General features: G+C 38.6%; 1 protein-coding gene across 2 annotated transcripts in view; it reads left to right on the top strand.

The window, feature by feature from the left end:
• Window positions 1–13463, top strand: part of LOC136886820 (uncharacterized) — a 73382-nt gene extending 59919 nt beyond the window's left edge. Inside the window, exons 4-6 of one of the 2 annotated variants that reach the window (XM_068230534.1) lie at window positions 2194–2389; window positions 13057–13214; window positions 13409–13463. In XM_068230534.1, the coding sequence (XP_068086635.1) occupies window positions 2194–2389; window positions 13057–13169 (309 nt within the window). In that variant the 3' untranslated portion in view covers window positions 13170–13214; window positions 13409–13463. Of the gene's footprint in view, window positions 1–2193; window positions 2390–13056 lie in introns of both variants that reach the window. The other variant, XM_068230533.1, reaches the window with a different exon arrangement.
• Window positions 13464–14032: the final 569 nt, after the last annotated feature.

Here is a 14032-nt window from a genome sequence, read left to right as displayed (position 1 = left end):
ATGAATGAGATACCCATCAAGATTTTAACGTGTTCATTAAGCTTTATCATACCAAAGCTCAACTTTACAGCAAGTGCCTCAACTTATGTACCACGACAATTTAAGACTATTACGCTGCCAACGCGTAGCAGTCCTCATAAACTATTTTAAATGTGTGTCGTTACACAAAATTTACCAGTGCGTGCGTGCGTGCGTGTGTGCGTGCGTGTGTGTGTGCTATATGTAAATTTATTCTTTTGCTTGGTTTTACGAAAGGCTGATGGTAACATTGAAAACATGTCGAAACCAGTACCTTCATAATATTAAAAATGTTGTAGTATAATTTAAGTGCAACACTTTTGTATGTATTGAATAGGTGGATTACTTTTGTGGTCAAGTTTTATGCGCGCGCGTGGTTACTCTGGTGGCTGCCGGTGGTGTTCATTACTGTTAGGTCGCGAATGCAAGACGACCCATGGTTTTTCACACAAGATTCTGAGAAAAATATGTCATCTTGGATTCAGAGGTATATGGTAGATTAAACTGTTTGTCCACAAATAAGATGATCACAAGATGGTACAGTTCTTACTTATAAGAGACCGAAGACAAGATACTGCCCTAATTGTCCTGGTCGGAGATTGTCTCAGTTAGGGCCTGTACAACGACTGTCAGATACGTAGGCTGCAGTTTTGCAAACTAGAAGTTAAATATTTTCTTGCATACTACCAACGGATTTTAACTACTGTATTGTAATGTGGAAGATGTAGTAACATTTTTATTGGGTTGGTAATAAGGTTACTGAAAATATAGTGAAATTTAGCGCGGTGGTATACGTGTTTGTTTGTTTGTTTGTTTGTTTGTTTGTTTAGCTCTATTCCTTTTGAAATTGTACTACTAGAATCCAATATCAGACTCTTATTAAGCTATAATGTGGAAGTCCAATTAGGACTGAAATATACACATACGAAGAAATGTTAAAATTAATTAACTGTATAACGAAACTGAAACTGTTATAGAAAATAAAAAGACTGAAAATGTAACCTGGACGCAAAAGTTAAGATTCAGGTTATGTATCTTTTATGTCTAGTACTATTTACGAGGTTGCGCGTTATGATGAAAGTAAAGTTTATATTCGTAATTAATGCCACTGATGCAGCGTGGGATCATTAATTTTATTATTAATTCAAAAATTGTTTGCTCATTGAATAAGTAGTTAGTTTCTTTCTTTTCAATACGTGGGAATAGTAACCGGCAAGCATTTATCTCACTTTAGCGTAAATACTTTTGTAGCAAGTTGTTATGAAGTAAAAGAAATATAACCTCCTTAACATCCTCATTCGACGGACGAATCGCCATGAACGTCGTATACCTTTACTCCATATGTGCGTCGCGGATAGATTTGGAATAGAACTCACAGTTTTGACACGCATTTTAATGATTAGGAAATGTATGCTATCACCTCTAGTACCCTACCGACTACAATTTACAAGATAAAAAAAATGTTAGACTATTGGGACTCAAACCCACGAAAAACTGCTTATCAGCAAACTTTGCTGCCCTAATGACCACGGCTACCCATGAAGCTTGCAGTTGACTGCTTGTGTACTACTGATATACTCAGTACCAACAACTAGCTAGCTTGGGAAATCTTTTAGAATTCTGTGAGAGCTGGACAGGAAGCATGACATACTTCATAAATATATACATAAATTACATTGTAACAACTTAATTTCGCACAGCATCATGCAGATGTAGATTCATCTTCATGAGTAGCCATCTTGATTCTTTACGGTAGCGTCCCCGATAAGAGCTAAGTCCCAGATAAGAGCGTTAAGAGCCTCTCCAACTTCGGCATAGCTATACTCGAATATTTTCCCAGATTGCACATAAACGAAAGTCGTAGTACGCGGTTTCAACCAAACTTCCAGATAAATGTCCAAACTGCCAAATAAATTTATACCGCACTTTTATTTGGCTGTCGTAGTACAGGCCCTTAATGTTTAAAGTATGCATAATATAAGAATAACGTAAAGAAACAACACATGCACTTACCTAGAAGTATACCACAAAACAACCATAACTGCAAAAAACAACACAAGGCACAATGTAAACCACAAAACATAATTCAAAATATCAAGATGAACTACCAAGTCATAAGTTGTTTGGAATTTGTAAGAATTTACCTCTGATTAACCAATCCAAGTTTTTTTGCAGGTAGCCGCTAACCCCAAGTCATTCTTCGTCCGCGGCACTGGCATGGTGATGAGCATCATCGATGACGAATTTGGCCTGGCTCTTCTTGCCATCAAGAACAACCGTTGGGAGAGCGTGCTGTTCCACCGTTCCACAGTGATGTTGTTCAAGAGCAGCTTGCCATCAGACACTCCTCTCAAGGAAGTCTTCAACAAGGGTATGTGCACCGATCTCCTCTCCTTGCTGTAGTTTGGGGTTGACAATACAAGTTCTCAAGGCTCAATGGCGGCAACATGCTTGCATCGGACTCTGAGATCGTGCCGAGGCAGTCAGATATTTGAAGTCCGACACCACGTCCTACAATGTCGGTATTTAAAATATCTCTGGTGACATGTTTGGTGTCTATCCAACATCATCATCATCGGTTTGCCCTTGCAGCGAGCCATTACACAAATTTTACCAGTGTGTGTATTGTTGCTATATGGGAATTTATTCTTTTGCTTGGTCTTACGAAAGGTTGATGATGACATTGATAGCGCAGTTTGAAAACGAGCGTCTTCCAAAGTTGCGTATTCAAAAAGATTTTGTTGTCCATGACAGATTCCCAATTCCATCCTCTTCTGTCCACGTCTTCCCTCAGTTGGTCCATCCATCCATCTTCTATCCGTCGTAATTAATTAAAACTAGGCTCTAGATTACCCGACAGAGATCTGCTAGAGTAAAACAGAGCAGGTTACCAGGTGAGTTGGCCGTGTGGTTAGGGGTGCGCAGCTGTGAGCTTGCATCCTGAAATAGTGGGTTCAAATCCCACTGTCGGCAGACCTGAAGATGCTTTTCCGTGGTTTCCCATTTCCACACCAGGCTAATGCTGGAGCTGTATCTTAAGGCCATGGCCGCTTCCCTCCCACTCCTAGCCCTTTCCTATCCCAACATCGCCATAAGACCTAACTCTGTGTGACATAAAGCAAAAATTGTAAAAATAAAAAAAGATGTCGAAGAAGAAAAGCACGTTGCCTAGTTGGTGTCAAATTGAAATGTAACTGAGAGCATACGATTCTTGTAAAAATCATCTTCTTCCAGATATGTTTCTGCTTATTCAGGTCGTTCGTGTAAAAATCATCATCATTATTTACAATTCCATTTTAAGTGTTCACTATCTGCTTTTCTTGATATCTGTGATGCCCATTGATGCTCTCTTTTTGATGGTCACTGCCATTTACCGATGCAGCATTCACGTTTTGGCGACGTGCCCTGGCAGCGTTTCTCGTCTGCATGTGCCTTCACTTTGGTGTTGACCACAAGGGTTCGCCAGCAACAAACATTGTACGTTGTGGGCTGAAGTCAGCAAGGATCAGTAGAAGTCAGTTATAGCGAGAATTCATAACGGCAAAAAATTTACTCACTATAGCGGATTGTCTTTATATCCATTTTTTGTACAAGTCGGGAAAACCCCCATACACATTATGAAACTTGCATATTCACACTAAGGCTTATTTGTTTGTTACTACGTGAAAGGGTATGTTTACCGTATTTCTCTGAATCCAAGACGACCCCCAATTTTTCCTTCAAAAAATTTTAATCAGGCTTAAAAAGTGCTTTGTAAAATCATATGAATGTCTTTCTTATACAGTACACATTTTAGACTATTTTTAGACGCCAAACATTGGCTTTAGTTATGCCGTATTTTTTGCGACTGTACAATTATATTTTTTCAGCAAGTTTAATAACCATAAACTTAAAATTGGCATTATAATATCGAAGTGAACTCGTTAAAAATTTGCTGGCAATACACATTCTACGCGTCTCTACAATACGACTATCCATCAGGAAAATATTCTTGCTTACTATAAAACTGTTACTTTCACTCAACGTCAGATATAACTCGCTGCCGCGACACGCACGTCTCGCTTGCCGAATTCGGCCAACTTCAGTGCCTAGCGATGTATAGGCCTTAATCGCGGACTTTGAAAGTCAACGAACGAGTTTATTGCGCCGCGGTATGGCAATTCCGCCCTTGAATTTTACTGCACATACCTCAATTTCATTTTCGACTTCTTTAAAGCTTCTTTGTTGCGGGCCACTGAATGCATTTTTTGTAGAGTACGCATTTTGTTTTCACGGTAATGCCGAATATTGGTTTTAGTTAGGCCTATTCTGTATTTTCTTGTGGCTGCACAGTTATTATACATTTCCGAGTGCTTGTTAGCCATTAACTTAAAGCTGGCATCATAACATGGACAAGAACCCGTTGAAAATTTGCGGGCAGTACCTGTTTCACGTATCTTTACAATACGATGATCCATCATGAAAATATTCCTGCTGTCTATAAAACTTAAATTTTACTAAGCGTCAGGTACAACAGATAAAGATAAAAATTTCATGATGATCCGTATTGAACTGTATCACAATTAAATTGAAATAAGAAATAATGTAGTTCAACCTATTCAATACAAATAAATAAGAAATGTATTATTACATTTCTATTTAATTATAAGCGGAAGCGGTACTGGTTTCTACCCCAATCTGGGTCATCATCAGCCGAATAAAATGCAAAAACAATGCATAGGTAAATAAGAAATTAAACAGTTAGTTTTTCACAGAAACAGTTCAAGGGGCAAAATATGTTAATGGGGATAGGCACTGTGCGATTTTAAATTGTAAAATCTAGAAGAAGTAGAAAGTCAGTCACTTACAAGAATACTTCTGAATAGTAGCACAACACACGCAAAGTTCAGCACTGTCTCATAATGTTTACAAGAAGAGGTGAAAAGTTATATGACCCAGCATGCATATATTATCAGGCGCGAAGTCACAACATAATTTAATGAATATGAAGTCCCAAAATTGTGTGAAGTCGAAGACGAGTCGCTTGATTGAAGCGAATTGCTAGCTCTTGAAGATCAGCACAACACACTCGTTGTCCGGCACTGTGCTTTCAAATGCCGACAGAACTTGGTGAATAGCTTGATGAACCAGTCTGTAATTGTTTCGGTTGCGAAAATGTGTGTGTGTGTGTGTGTGTGTGTGTGTGTGTGTGTGTGTGTGTGTGTGTGTGTGTGTGTGTGTGTGTGTGTGTGTGTGTGTGTGTGTGTGTGTGTGTGTGTGTGTGTGTGTGTGTGTGTGTGTGTGTGTGTGTGTGTGTGTGTGTGTGTGTGTGTGTGTGTGTGTGTGTGTGTGTGTGTGTGTGTGTGTGTGTGTGTGTGTGTGTGTGTGTGTGTGTGTGTGTGTGTGTGTGTGTGTGTGTGTGTGTGTGTGTGTGTGTGTGTGTGTGTGTGTGTGTGTGTGTGTGTGTGTGTGTGTGTGTGTGTGTGTGTGTGTGTGTGTGTGAGATACAATTTAATATAATTGAAGTACGTAACTAGGATCTTGTAGATTATTTAGAACAGTTGACGTAAAAAACAATTGTGAAGAGAAAAATGGTAAAAAGCGCAATACTGGAAACAATTGAAAAGTGTATATGCACAGTGCGCTACTTTTTGAAGATAAGAATTCAGGTCGTAATTGAGGAAGTCCAAGGCAGCGCAAGGCACGAGGTTAAATTTGAATGTAAAGACCCAAAATGCAGGTGGCACTGTAGTATATACAGTTCAATTCGGAAAGTAGTTTTTTTTCTTTTTTCCGCGAGGAGAGGTGAAAAGAAAAGATAGAATAAGTTAATAAAGGAAGAGGATTAGTAGATAAGAGAAGATAAAAGGATAGGAAGTTAAAAGGGGATGGGAAAGGATAAGATTGGGAAATAAAGGAGGGGTATCTTAGGGTGGATTATTGGAGGTAGAAAACGTGGGTAGGAACTTTGTAAGGCATGGAAAATTGAATTTGGGTTTTGAAATTCAGAATTTTTGAGAAGAAGAATTAGGAAGTCAAATAGGATATTGGGTTTTTCTGAAATGTCATTTAAATTGAAATTAGGGTTGAAGTATTGGTCAAGGTGAATAAAGCAATTTTCAGTAGTGTTTACGAGGGGGCCTTTGTTAATGATTTTAAGTATTTTTATGTCTTTTTCAATATTGGTGAAATTATGCTTGGAGTCTTGTATGTGTTGTCCTATAGCAGAGAATCTGTTGTATTTAATGGCGTTGATGTGTTCGGAGTATGTGATGTTAAAGTTGCGGCCAGTTTGTCCAATGTATGAGGAGCGGCAGTTTTTACATTTGAATCTGTATACTCCGGAATTAGATTTGTTTACTGATATAGAGTTGTGTAATATATCAAGATTTCTGTTATTGGTTCTAAAAGAAATTTTCATGTTGTGTTTTTTAAGAACATTAGTTATTTTAAAAGCATCTTGAGTGAAAGTAAAAGTGGAAAATGCAGTGGGTTTGGTTTTGTCTTTTGATAACGTAGTTTTAGGATGGTGTTTGAATTTGTTGATGATACGATTTATGAAAGAGTTGTTAAAGCCATTAAATTTAGCGATAGTACAGATGGTGTTCGATTCGTTATTTAAATCTTTTTTAGACATGGGGGTGTTGAAGGCATGAAAAATTAGGCTGTTATAAGTAGCACATTTGTGTGCTTGAGGGTGTGAAGAATCTTGACGTATTGTGGTTGCTGTTTGAGTTGGTTATCTGAAAATTTTGTAAGTTAAAGCTGAAGGATGTCTAGTTATAGTTAAGTCTAGAAAATTAAGAGTTTTGTTGGGTTCTGATTCAAGGGTGAATTTAATGTTAGAGTCAATTATGAGCCAGTGCTGAACTTTGCGTGTGTTGTGCTACTATTCAGAAGATCGCGCCTTACTTCTTATAAGTGACCGACATTCTACTTCTAGATTTTACAATTTAAAATTGCACAGTGCCGATCCCCATTAACATATTTTGCCCCTTGAACTGTTTCTGTGAAAAACTCGCTCTTTAATTTCTTATTTACCTATGCATTCTTTTTGCATTTTATTCTGAGGATGATGACCCAGATTGGGGTCGAAAACGATACCGCTTCTGCTTATAATTAAATAGAAATGTAATACTACATTTCTTATTTATTTCTATTGAATAGGTTGAACTACATTATTTCTTATTTCAATTTAATTGAAGTACAGCAGACGCGTACTGAGTAGCCGTTGCCTTTCTAAGAATTCGAAGACTCGCATGTTTTGATGTCATTCTGCAGAGTTGAGAAATTTTTGTAGAGGCTAATAGAATGTCATTCTCTCCTCACTATTTCCCAAGATCTGGTGACGTTACACATAGGCACTGTGCAGCTGGTCGCCGCGGCTAGCAGTGTATGTTAAAGAGGTGGTCATTTATTGTTTTGTGTGTGTGCGCAGGGGGATGAAAATAAACAGCGTGGTTACTGCAGTACTTGCCAGTGGTGTTCATTACTATCAGGCCGCGAATGCAAAACAACCCTTGATTTTTCACATGAGATTCTGAAGAAAAACGTCTTCTTGGATTCTGAGAAATACGGCATCACTCCAGAGGCTTCTATGGCACACCTTGCCGTTTTCTTCTTCAAACGTCATCACCTAACCGTATATGTATCATGAAAACATATTTGAAACGCATGTAGAGATCCGAATTTAAGTAGACGCGAGAAAATACTATAAACTATCTTCTGAAATCAGTGATGTACCGTGCCATATCTTGAGGTGTATCACATTGTTACTTAATTTAAGTATACGGTATAACATTAAAATTAAGAGATCGTTTACTTCAGCCTTTATTTGTAACGGGTTAACAACTTCTATCGGCCACATTCTTTACGCATTTATTACGAAAACGTTTTATCTTCTTTCTTTTCGAATTTTCTTTAGAGAACAGCAGTCGACGGGTGTTACTAATCGACTCCAACATTGGCATCGAGTGTTTAGGAGAGAGCTTGCAAATGCACATAGTCCGAAAACTATACCATACCAAAGATGATTGATCGTATTTTGTGGCAAAGGTTTCAGTTTAGCTATTCAAATAGTGTCACCTATCCTAACTTAACTGTACTGATGATGATGATGCTTGTTGTTTAAAGGGGCCTAATATCGAGGTCATCGGCCCCTAACTTAACTGTACTATGATGTATGATACTTCAAGCGCCAGTAGAGACATTATAACCTTCTCGCTATAAATTTACATGATAATAGCCTTTCTGTAATTTAACAGATGCGAGAAAATATAAACTAACCTCGTAATCATTGACGCACTCTGCCATTAAGAGATCGTGTATTCAGCCTTTATCTTTAACGAGTTAACAACTGTTATCGGGCACGTTATTTACGCATTTATTACGAAAACATGTTCTCCTCTTTCATTTTCTTTGCGGAGAAGCAGTCGATGGATATTACTAATCGACTCCGACATTGCCTTCGAATGTTGACAAGAAAGCTTGCTAGTGGGCATAGCGAGAAAACGATACCGAAAATGATCGACCGCATGCAGTATAATGACTGGGTGCATAAATATTGGTAACGGAAAAAATCGTGCGCGCATAATCGCTCGTAATAACGGATGCGATAGGGCTCTCGCTGTAACCGAAAAATAATACACAGTTTCATATAGGAATTTTGAAGGGACGGATAAAAATTACGGTTATAACGGGGTTCTCGTTTGGACCAAGAGTGGATGAACCCATTTCTGTAGTAGATTAGCAAAACTGTCAATTCCAAACTGAACAAACATGAGCTACACAGAGTATGTGTGTCCTTGTGTCTGAACAGTCCTGTTGTGATGAGTGTGTTGGCATGATGAGAACGAGCTATTCTTTGTGTAGTGATTGATGTTGTGTTGGGAAGTATTTCAGAATTTCCGCTGCTAGAGCAATGAAAGTATAGTGGCTACACAGTTCAATCCTCCACATTGTAATTAGGCTTGTTCCATTTCATTCATTGGGCTAGCCAAGTGGGGGCAGGAGGGACATACATTATGGGGGACCAGGATTTTAAGGGCCCCGAAAGTTTAGTGGATTGTTTTATTACAAGCGTAATAGAGTGCATTGGTATATGATATTTAGCATAACGTGTCGTAACACGTCTCTAGATCTCGAGATCGGCTGGTTTCGTTCTGCCAACATTGCATTGGATTATCTTGCTGAAGGAAGGTAGCAAGTCATTTTGTGACTGATGAAACATGCTAGTGTAGCATGATTTCTAATGTGATTTTAACAATGTCTCCAAGAATAGGTATCTGACTGTTCCAATAGTTTACGTATTTCAACTTTCTGTCGACAGAGGGCAGCTCGCTCTGTCGCGAGCGATGAGGATCTTTTCTCGGCGAGACCTTTTGAATATCTTCTCCTTGAAGTAAATGTTGTGCTAATTAAGACATGGAGCCCACACACACAGGAGCAGATGTTTTATAAGTTCAAAACTGTGCTAAACCACTGCATCATTAGCATGCTTCGATGATTGATATAGACGGTAATGTAATGCCTTGAATTTGAATGGCATGTGCGTCAGTTGAGAAGGTGATTGTGGTGCGTCAAAATCTGGTCTGTTTATTTTAATGAGTTTCTCAATGGAACTTTTTGCCATCGTTTGGAGGTATGGACTGTGTGTCGGCCGGAAGGTCTATTCTAGCCGTATGCAGTGCGAGGTTGGTGGACCTACACATGACCGTGGGGTCACAAACGTCCTGCTGTCATTTGCTCTCGATGAGCTGTATATCTAATATTGACGTGAGACCTTATTGGTGAAATGTTGTATTGCACTCTACGTGTTGCCTAGTATTATTTACTTGCACCAATTTGCTGGAATTATTTGCCTTTGAGAGCAAAAAGATTGCTTGTTTGAATGAATGTGTAGATGAATGAGCTGGGTACTAAGATGACATATCGGTCTGTAGAATTAATGCTTATTTGTTCCTTATGGCGCCTCATTTTCTCTTGGGTGCGAAGTTTGGTATGCACCCTGGTCGTTTGCGACCTGGAGCTCGCCACGTTGGTTTATTTATTTCATGGCCGTGCGCAGGTCCATTGTACTCTTATTGTTTTGTTTTGCTTTCATTGCTCCATGGAGCTTTCTCTTGCCCCCTCGTGGACAATTTCCTTGGTCCAGCATTTCTCTGGTTTAATGACACTATAATTTTATCTATTCCTTGGTGTGTGAGATTCGAAATGAGAGAGGTATTGTTTGAAAAAAAAAAAGGGTTGGAAAAAAAGGGAGGATATTGGTAAATGACCCCCACGCTTGAAATTGAGTTTTTATTCCTCACCGAAGGAAAGGTCGAATAAAGATCTTGTAAATGGTGTTCACCTCGCAGTTCTGAGTAACGAGATCACTGATTGTATAAATGCTAACACCTCAAGAATAACTGTGCTGATGTATGTAAGAAAAGATGAGGTTACGAAACCTTGGTACGATTGTCATTCAGGCTGACGCCGAGTATGTATGTATGTATGTATGTATGTATGTATTAACTTGTTATTATTACTAGATATTTCTCTTAATATGGATTTTTACTGGAAGTAGTGTTAGTTACTAGCTTGAATTGTTTGAGGAGAGTAACGTTTTCAGTTCAGGGCTGTCTATTTCGCCCTTCCTGTTCGGGATCCACACCTAATTTCTTTATTTATGATGCTCGTGTTTAACCTTGCATGTAGGTTAGCTAGGGTGGGTGTGGCTCACTGTCAATTATCTCGTGGGAGAATGGGCTTACAATATTAATTATTAATGTTAGGATGATTTTAATTTTATTTGTTTTGAACAGTCAGTTAAGAAAAAAATAACAGATACGGTATCCCATTGACATACAAATGTTGTTTGGTACTTTGTGAGGAAGAGTGCAAGAGGTTGCAAGAGAAAGTTTCTAATGGTTGAGGAAGCAAAGAGCCATGAGGAGCATGTGTGAAGTATGGTCTTATGAGACTGAGGCTGCAGGAAGGGCCTGATTGTATGTCTCTGGAAAACAAGAGTATCTTCTGACTAGAAAAGGCTTTATCTGATAGAAACCAAAATACCAGGTAGACTGATCTTAACACATGGAGGCTGCTACACCATGTAGACCGGATAGTTCAAGCCTTCAAGAAAGAAATTAACACTGCTGCACTCAAACTACTGTAACTGGAAAAGTATTAAATATATCGACCTCAAACTTGGAACATGTACTCGCTACATTGTTTAGTAGTCTGTATGGCGTGATACCTTTCAAAGTAGTACCATTTGTTGCTCCATTTAATAGTCTTTCGACGCACTGTGTAGTATGAATGCCCTGTTTGTGCCTTTCGTGTATTCAAGTATACAAGGATTTCTCTTTACAGTTACTCCTTGTTTAGTGTTAGCCGTTAATCATTAGAAATATGTAATTCACCGTCTCTCAGTACCGATCATAACCGATCTGTACATAATCATAATTATCGGTAGCTGTCGGCAGCTGAATATACCGCGCCATGTTGACAGCCGCACCAGAGCCCCAGGGAATAGCTTTACATATTCAATATTATTTTGTTAAATACATCTATGTTTATAGAAAGAAAGATGCAGTGATAATTTTTATTTGGAACTCCTAATCTCTCCCATGATTGTATCAATGAAATACGGGGTGCATAAAAGTGAGCATTCTTGTATTCCGTCGCCTACTGTCGGCTGAAAAACTGAGCACGCAGGCCAGGAATGAGTTAGCTTGAAAATTTATAATGTCCAATAACGGACCATTTATATTTATATTTTGGTATCTTTCCCGACTTTTATGGCAAATCGTGTGTAACCTTATAAGAACAACCTTAAACCGAAGTGGTTTTGCATTCACCGACAAAAATCTACTGTCAAAAGGAAGGGTTAATCATGGCCTCACCATTATCAGGAATAATAGCAAACATATTCTTAAATAACATTGAAAACAATTTCTTAACCAAGTAAGAGGGTTACCAAGTTTTAAGAGGTGAAGCTCCGGAGCTGGTTACAAATAGAGGAAGCACCATTCGCAGAGGCTTGCAGACTGAATGCTAAAAGACGTAACAGTGTACGATGAAGGTGCATGTATGAAATAATGACCCATCATCTAGCAACCACATTTCCTTGTGTATATGCCTTGGAGTTATTCAGTTGGGTTCTGTTAATCTGATAGTGTGAAGGAACAATTTCTTAGGCTGTACCCAAGCAGGCATGCATTAATTATTTATTGATTTAAATGTATTTAAACAACCTGAGCCAAAGAATACAGGTCTCTTCCTTAGATGGCAGGGGCAGTTGTACAAACTGTACAAAGTTGTAACTACAGTACAGTGTGTAGGGTAGATATCTCCTTGTTTTATTGCTGTCACTGTGTAAATAATGTAGAATGGTACAATTTGTTAGGTATGCTTTCTACTGAAACCTCGATTTAATGTAAACCCTGATTTAAGGTTAAAATGTCAGGTCTCTGTGAAAACGTTAAACAGCGGTTCTACATAGTTAAGAACGGAGACACAGCACGGCTCCATCTATACTGTAGTGCCGGATGTTCTGGAGCTGCTCCTAAAAATGCTGTCAGCCATATTTTTCTTTTGCCTGTACCTGGCGGTATGAGTAAGATTAAAGCTGTTGCTCTCTGGTAATATAGATATTGGCGAAGATTCTGTAAGATTAGTGCATCGCTTATCTGTTTAAAGTGTAACTGGAAGTTTTTGAAATACGCATTTTAGAGATTGTAAGTTCTTGCTTTCCAGATCATGAGTGTGAAACCTCTAATTTGTTGAAAACCCATAATTCTCAAAAAGTACTGCCAGCAGTTGCATACAATCTCAAATGTTGATTCAAGGTTTACAGAATATTTTCACAAATGATTGTGAACTGTGGAAGTCACAAAAAAAATCTAAATTCAAATAGTTTTCACAATGGCAAAAATGAAACTTGTATGGTGCCATCTCTTCAGTCTGTAGGAGAATATTTTGCCTAAGAGAGAACATTTTAATAAAAATTGTCTTGGCTTTTTTAGAACAACCACTCCATGTGTTAAACTTGCTCATGCAGGCTTTTCATTTCAGATGACCGAGTATGCATCATCGCTGCTGCAGCCCCCAAGATGTTCCTAGCTCAATGGGTGGCCACCCAGGTGGCGTTGGACATTGGCCCTAATGTAGACTTGGACACACTCTAGAACTTGTCTGTGACTTTTGTAAATGTGTAATGTTTGTCAGTAAAGGCAACGTGCTCTAGAACTGTTGACTTGTGTCTGACGTGTACAGTCCATATTTATTATTTCTGTGACTTTTGTGAATGTGTAATGTTTGTCAGTAAAGACAACATGCTCTAGAACTGTTGACTTGTGTCTGACGTGTTCAGTCCATATTGACTATTTCTGTGACTTTTGTGAATGTGTAATGTTTGTCAGTAAAGGCAATGTGCTCTGGAACTGTTGAGTTGTGTCTGATGTGTGCAGTCCATTTTGACTATTGCTGTGTTTTTCGTTAATGTGTAATGTTTGTCAGTAAAATCAACGTGCTCTTTCAGCTCTTCCAGCTTGTTGTCCTCAGGGACTGATATTTTATCATTTGTGTTTCTTAACACATTCGCTCCCATATCCGACCATGGTCGGATTAGGTTTCTTGTGTGTAAATACCGTATTCAACCTTAGTCGGATTTTAATTCGCGCCAACTTTGTACATTCAAAATTTCGTTAGATGACGCAGTATATCAGTTTTCCAGTAAATAGTGGGCAGATGAACATTTTTACTACAGCTTACGGGTAATTTCCGGCATTGTGGGCTTTGTGATCTAAGTAAACATGTGCTAGTGCCAAGTTCTCTTATCTGCGCAATTGAAAATCAAGTGGTGCTGAGTGATGTAACAAGTAGATATGGAAGTGAAGAATTTATATCTCTTGAGCAAGTGACCGAGTTATTGCAAGCTGAAGATTCGGGAGATGATCTCATTCCGGAATTAGATTCTAGTGATAGTGAGAATGAGGGGACAGAGACTTCTTTATTTTGTGCCGACAATGACATACCAATGTGTCTAATG

Source organism: Anabrus simplex, chromosome X (assembly GCF_040414725.1).
Source record: "Anabrus simplex isolate iqAnaSimp1 chromosome X, ASM4041472v1, whole genome shotgun sequence".
Taxonomy (NCBI): domain Eukaryota; kingdom Metazoa; phylum Arthropoda; class Insecta; order Orthoptera; family Tettigoniidae; genus Anabrus; species Anabrus simplex.
Note: the sequence above shows the minus strand (reverse complement) of the source record. Positions and strands in the feature narration are given on the sequence as shown.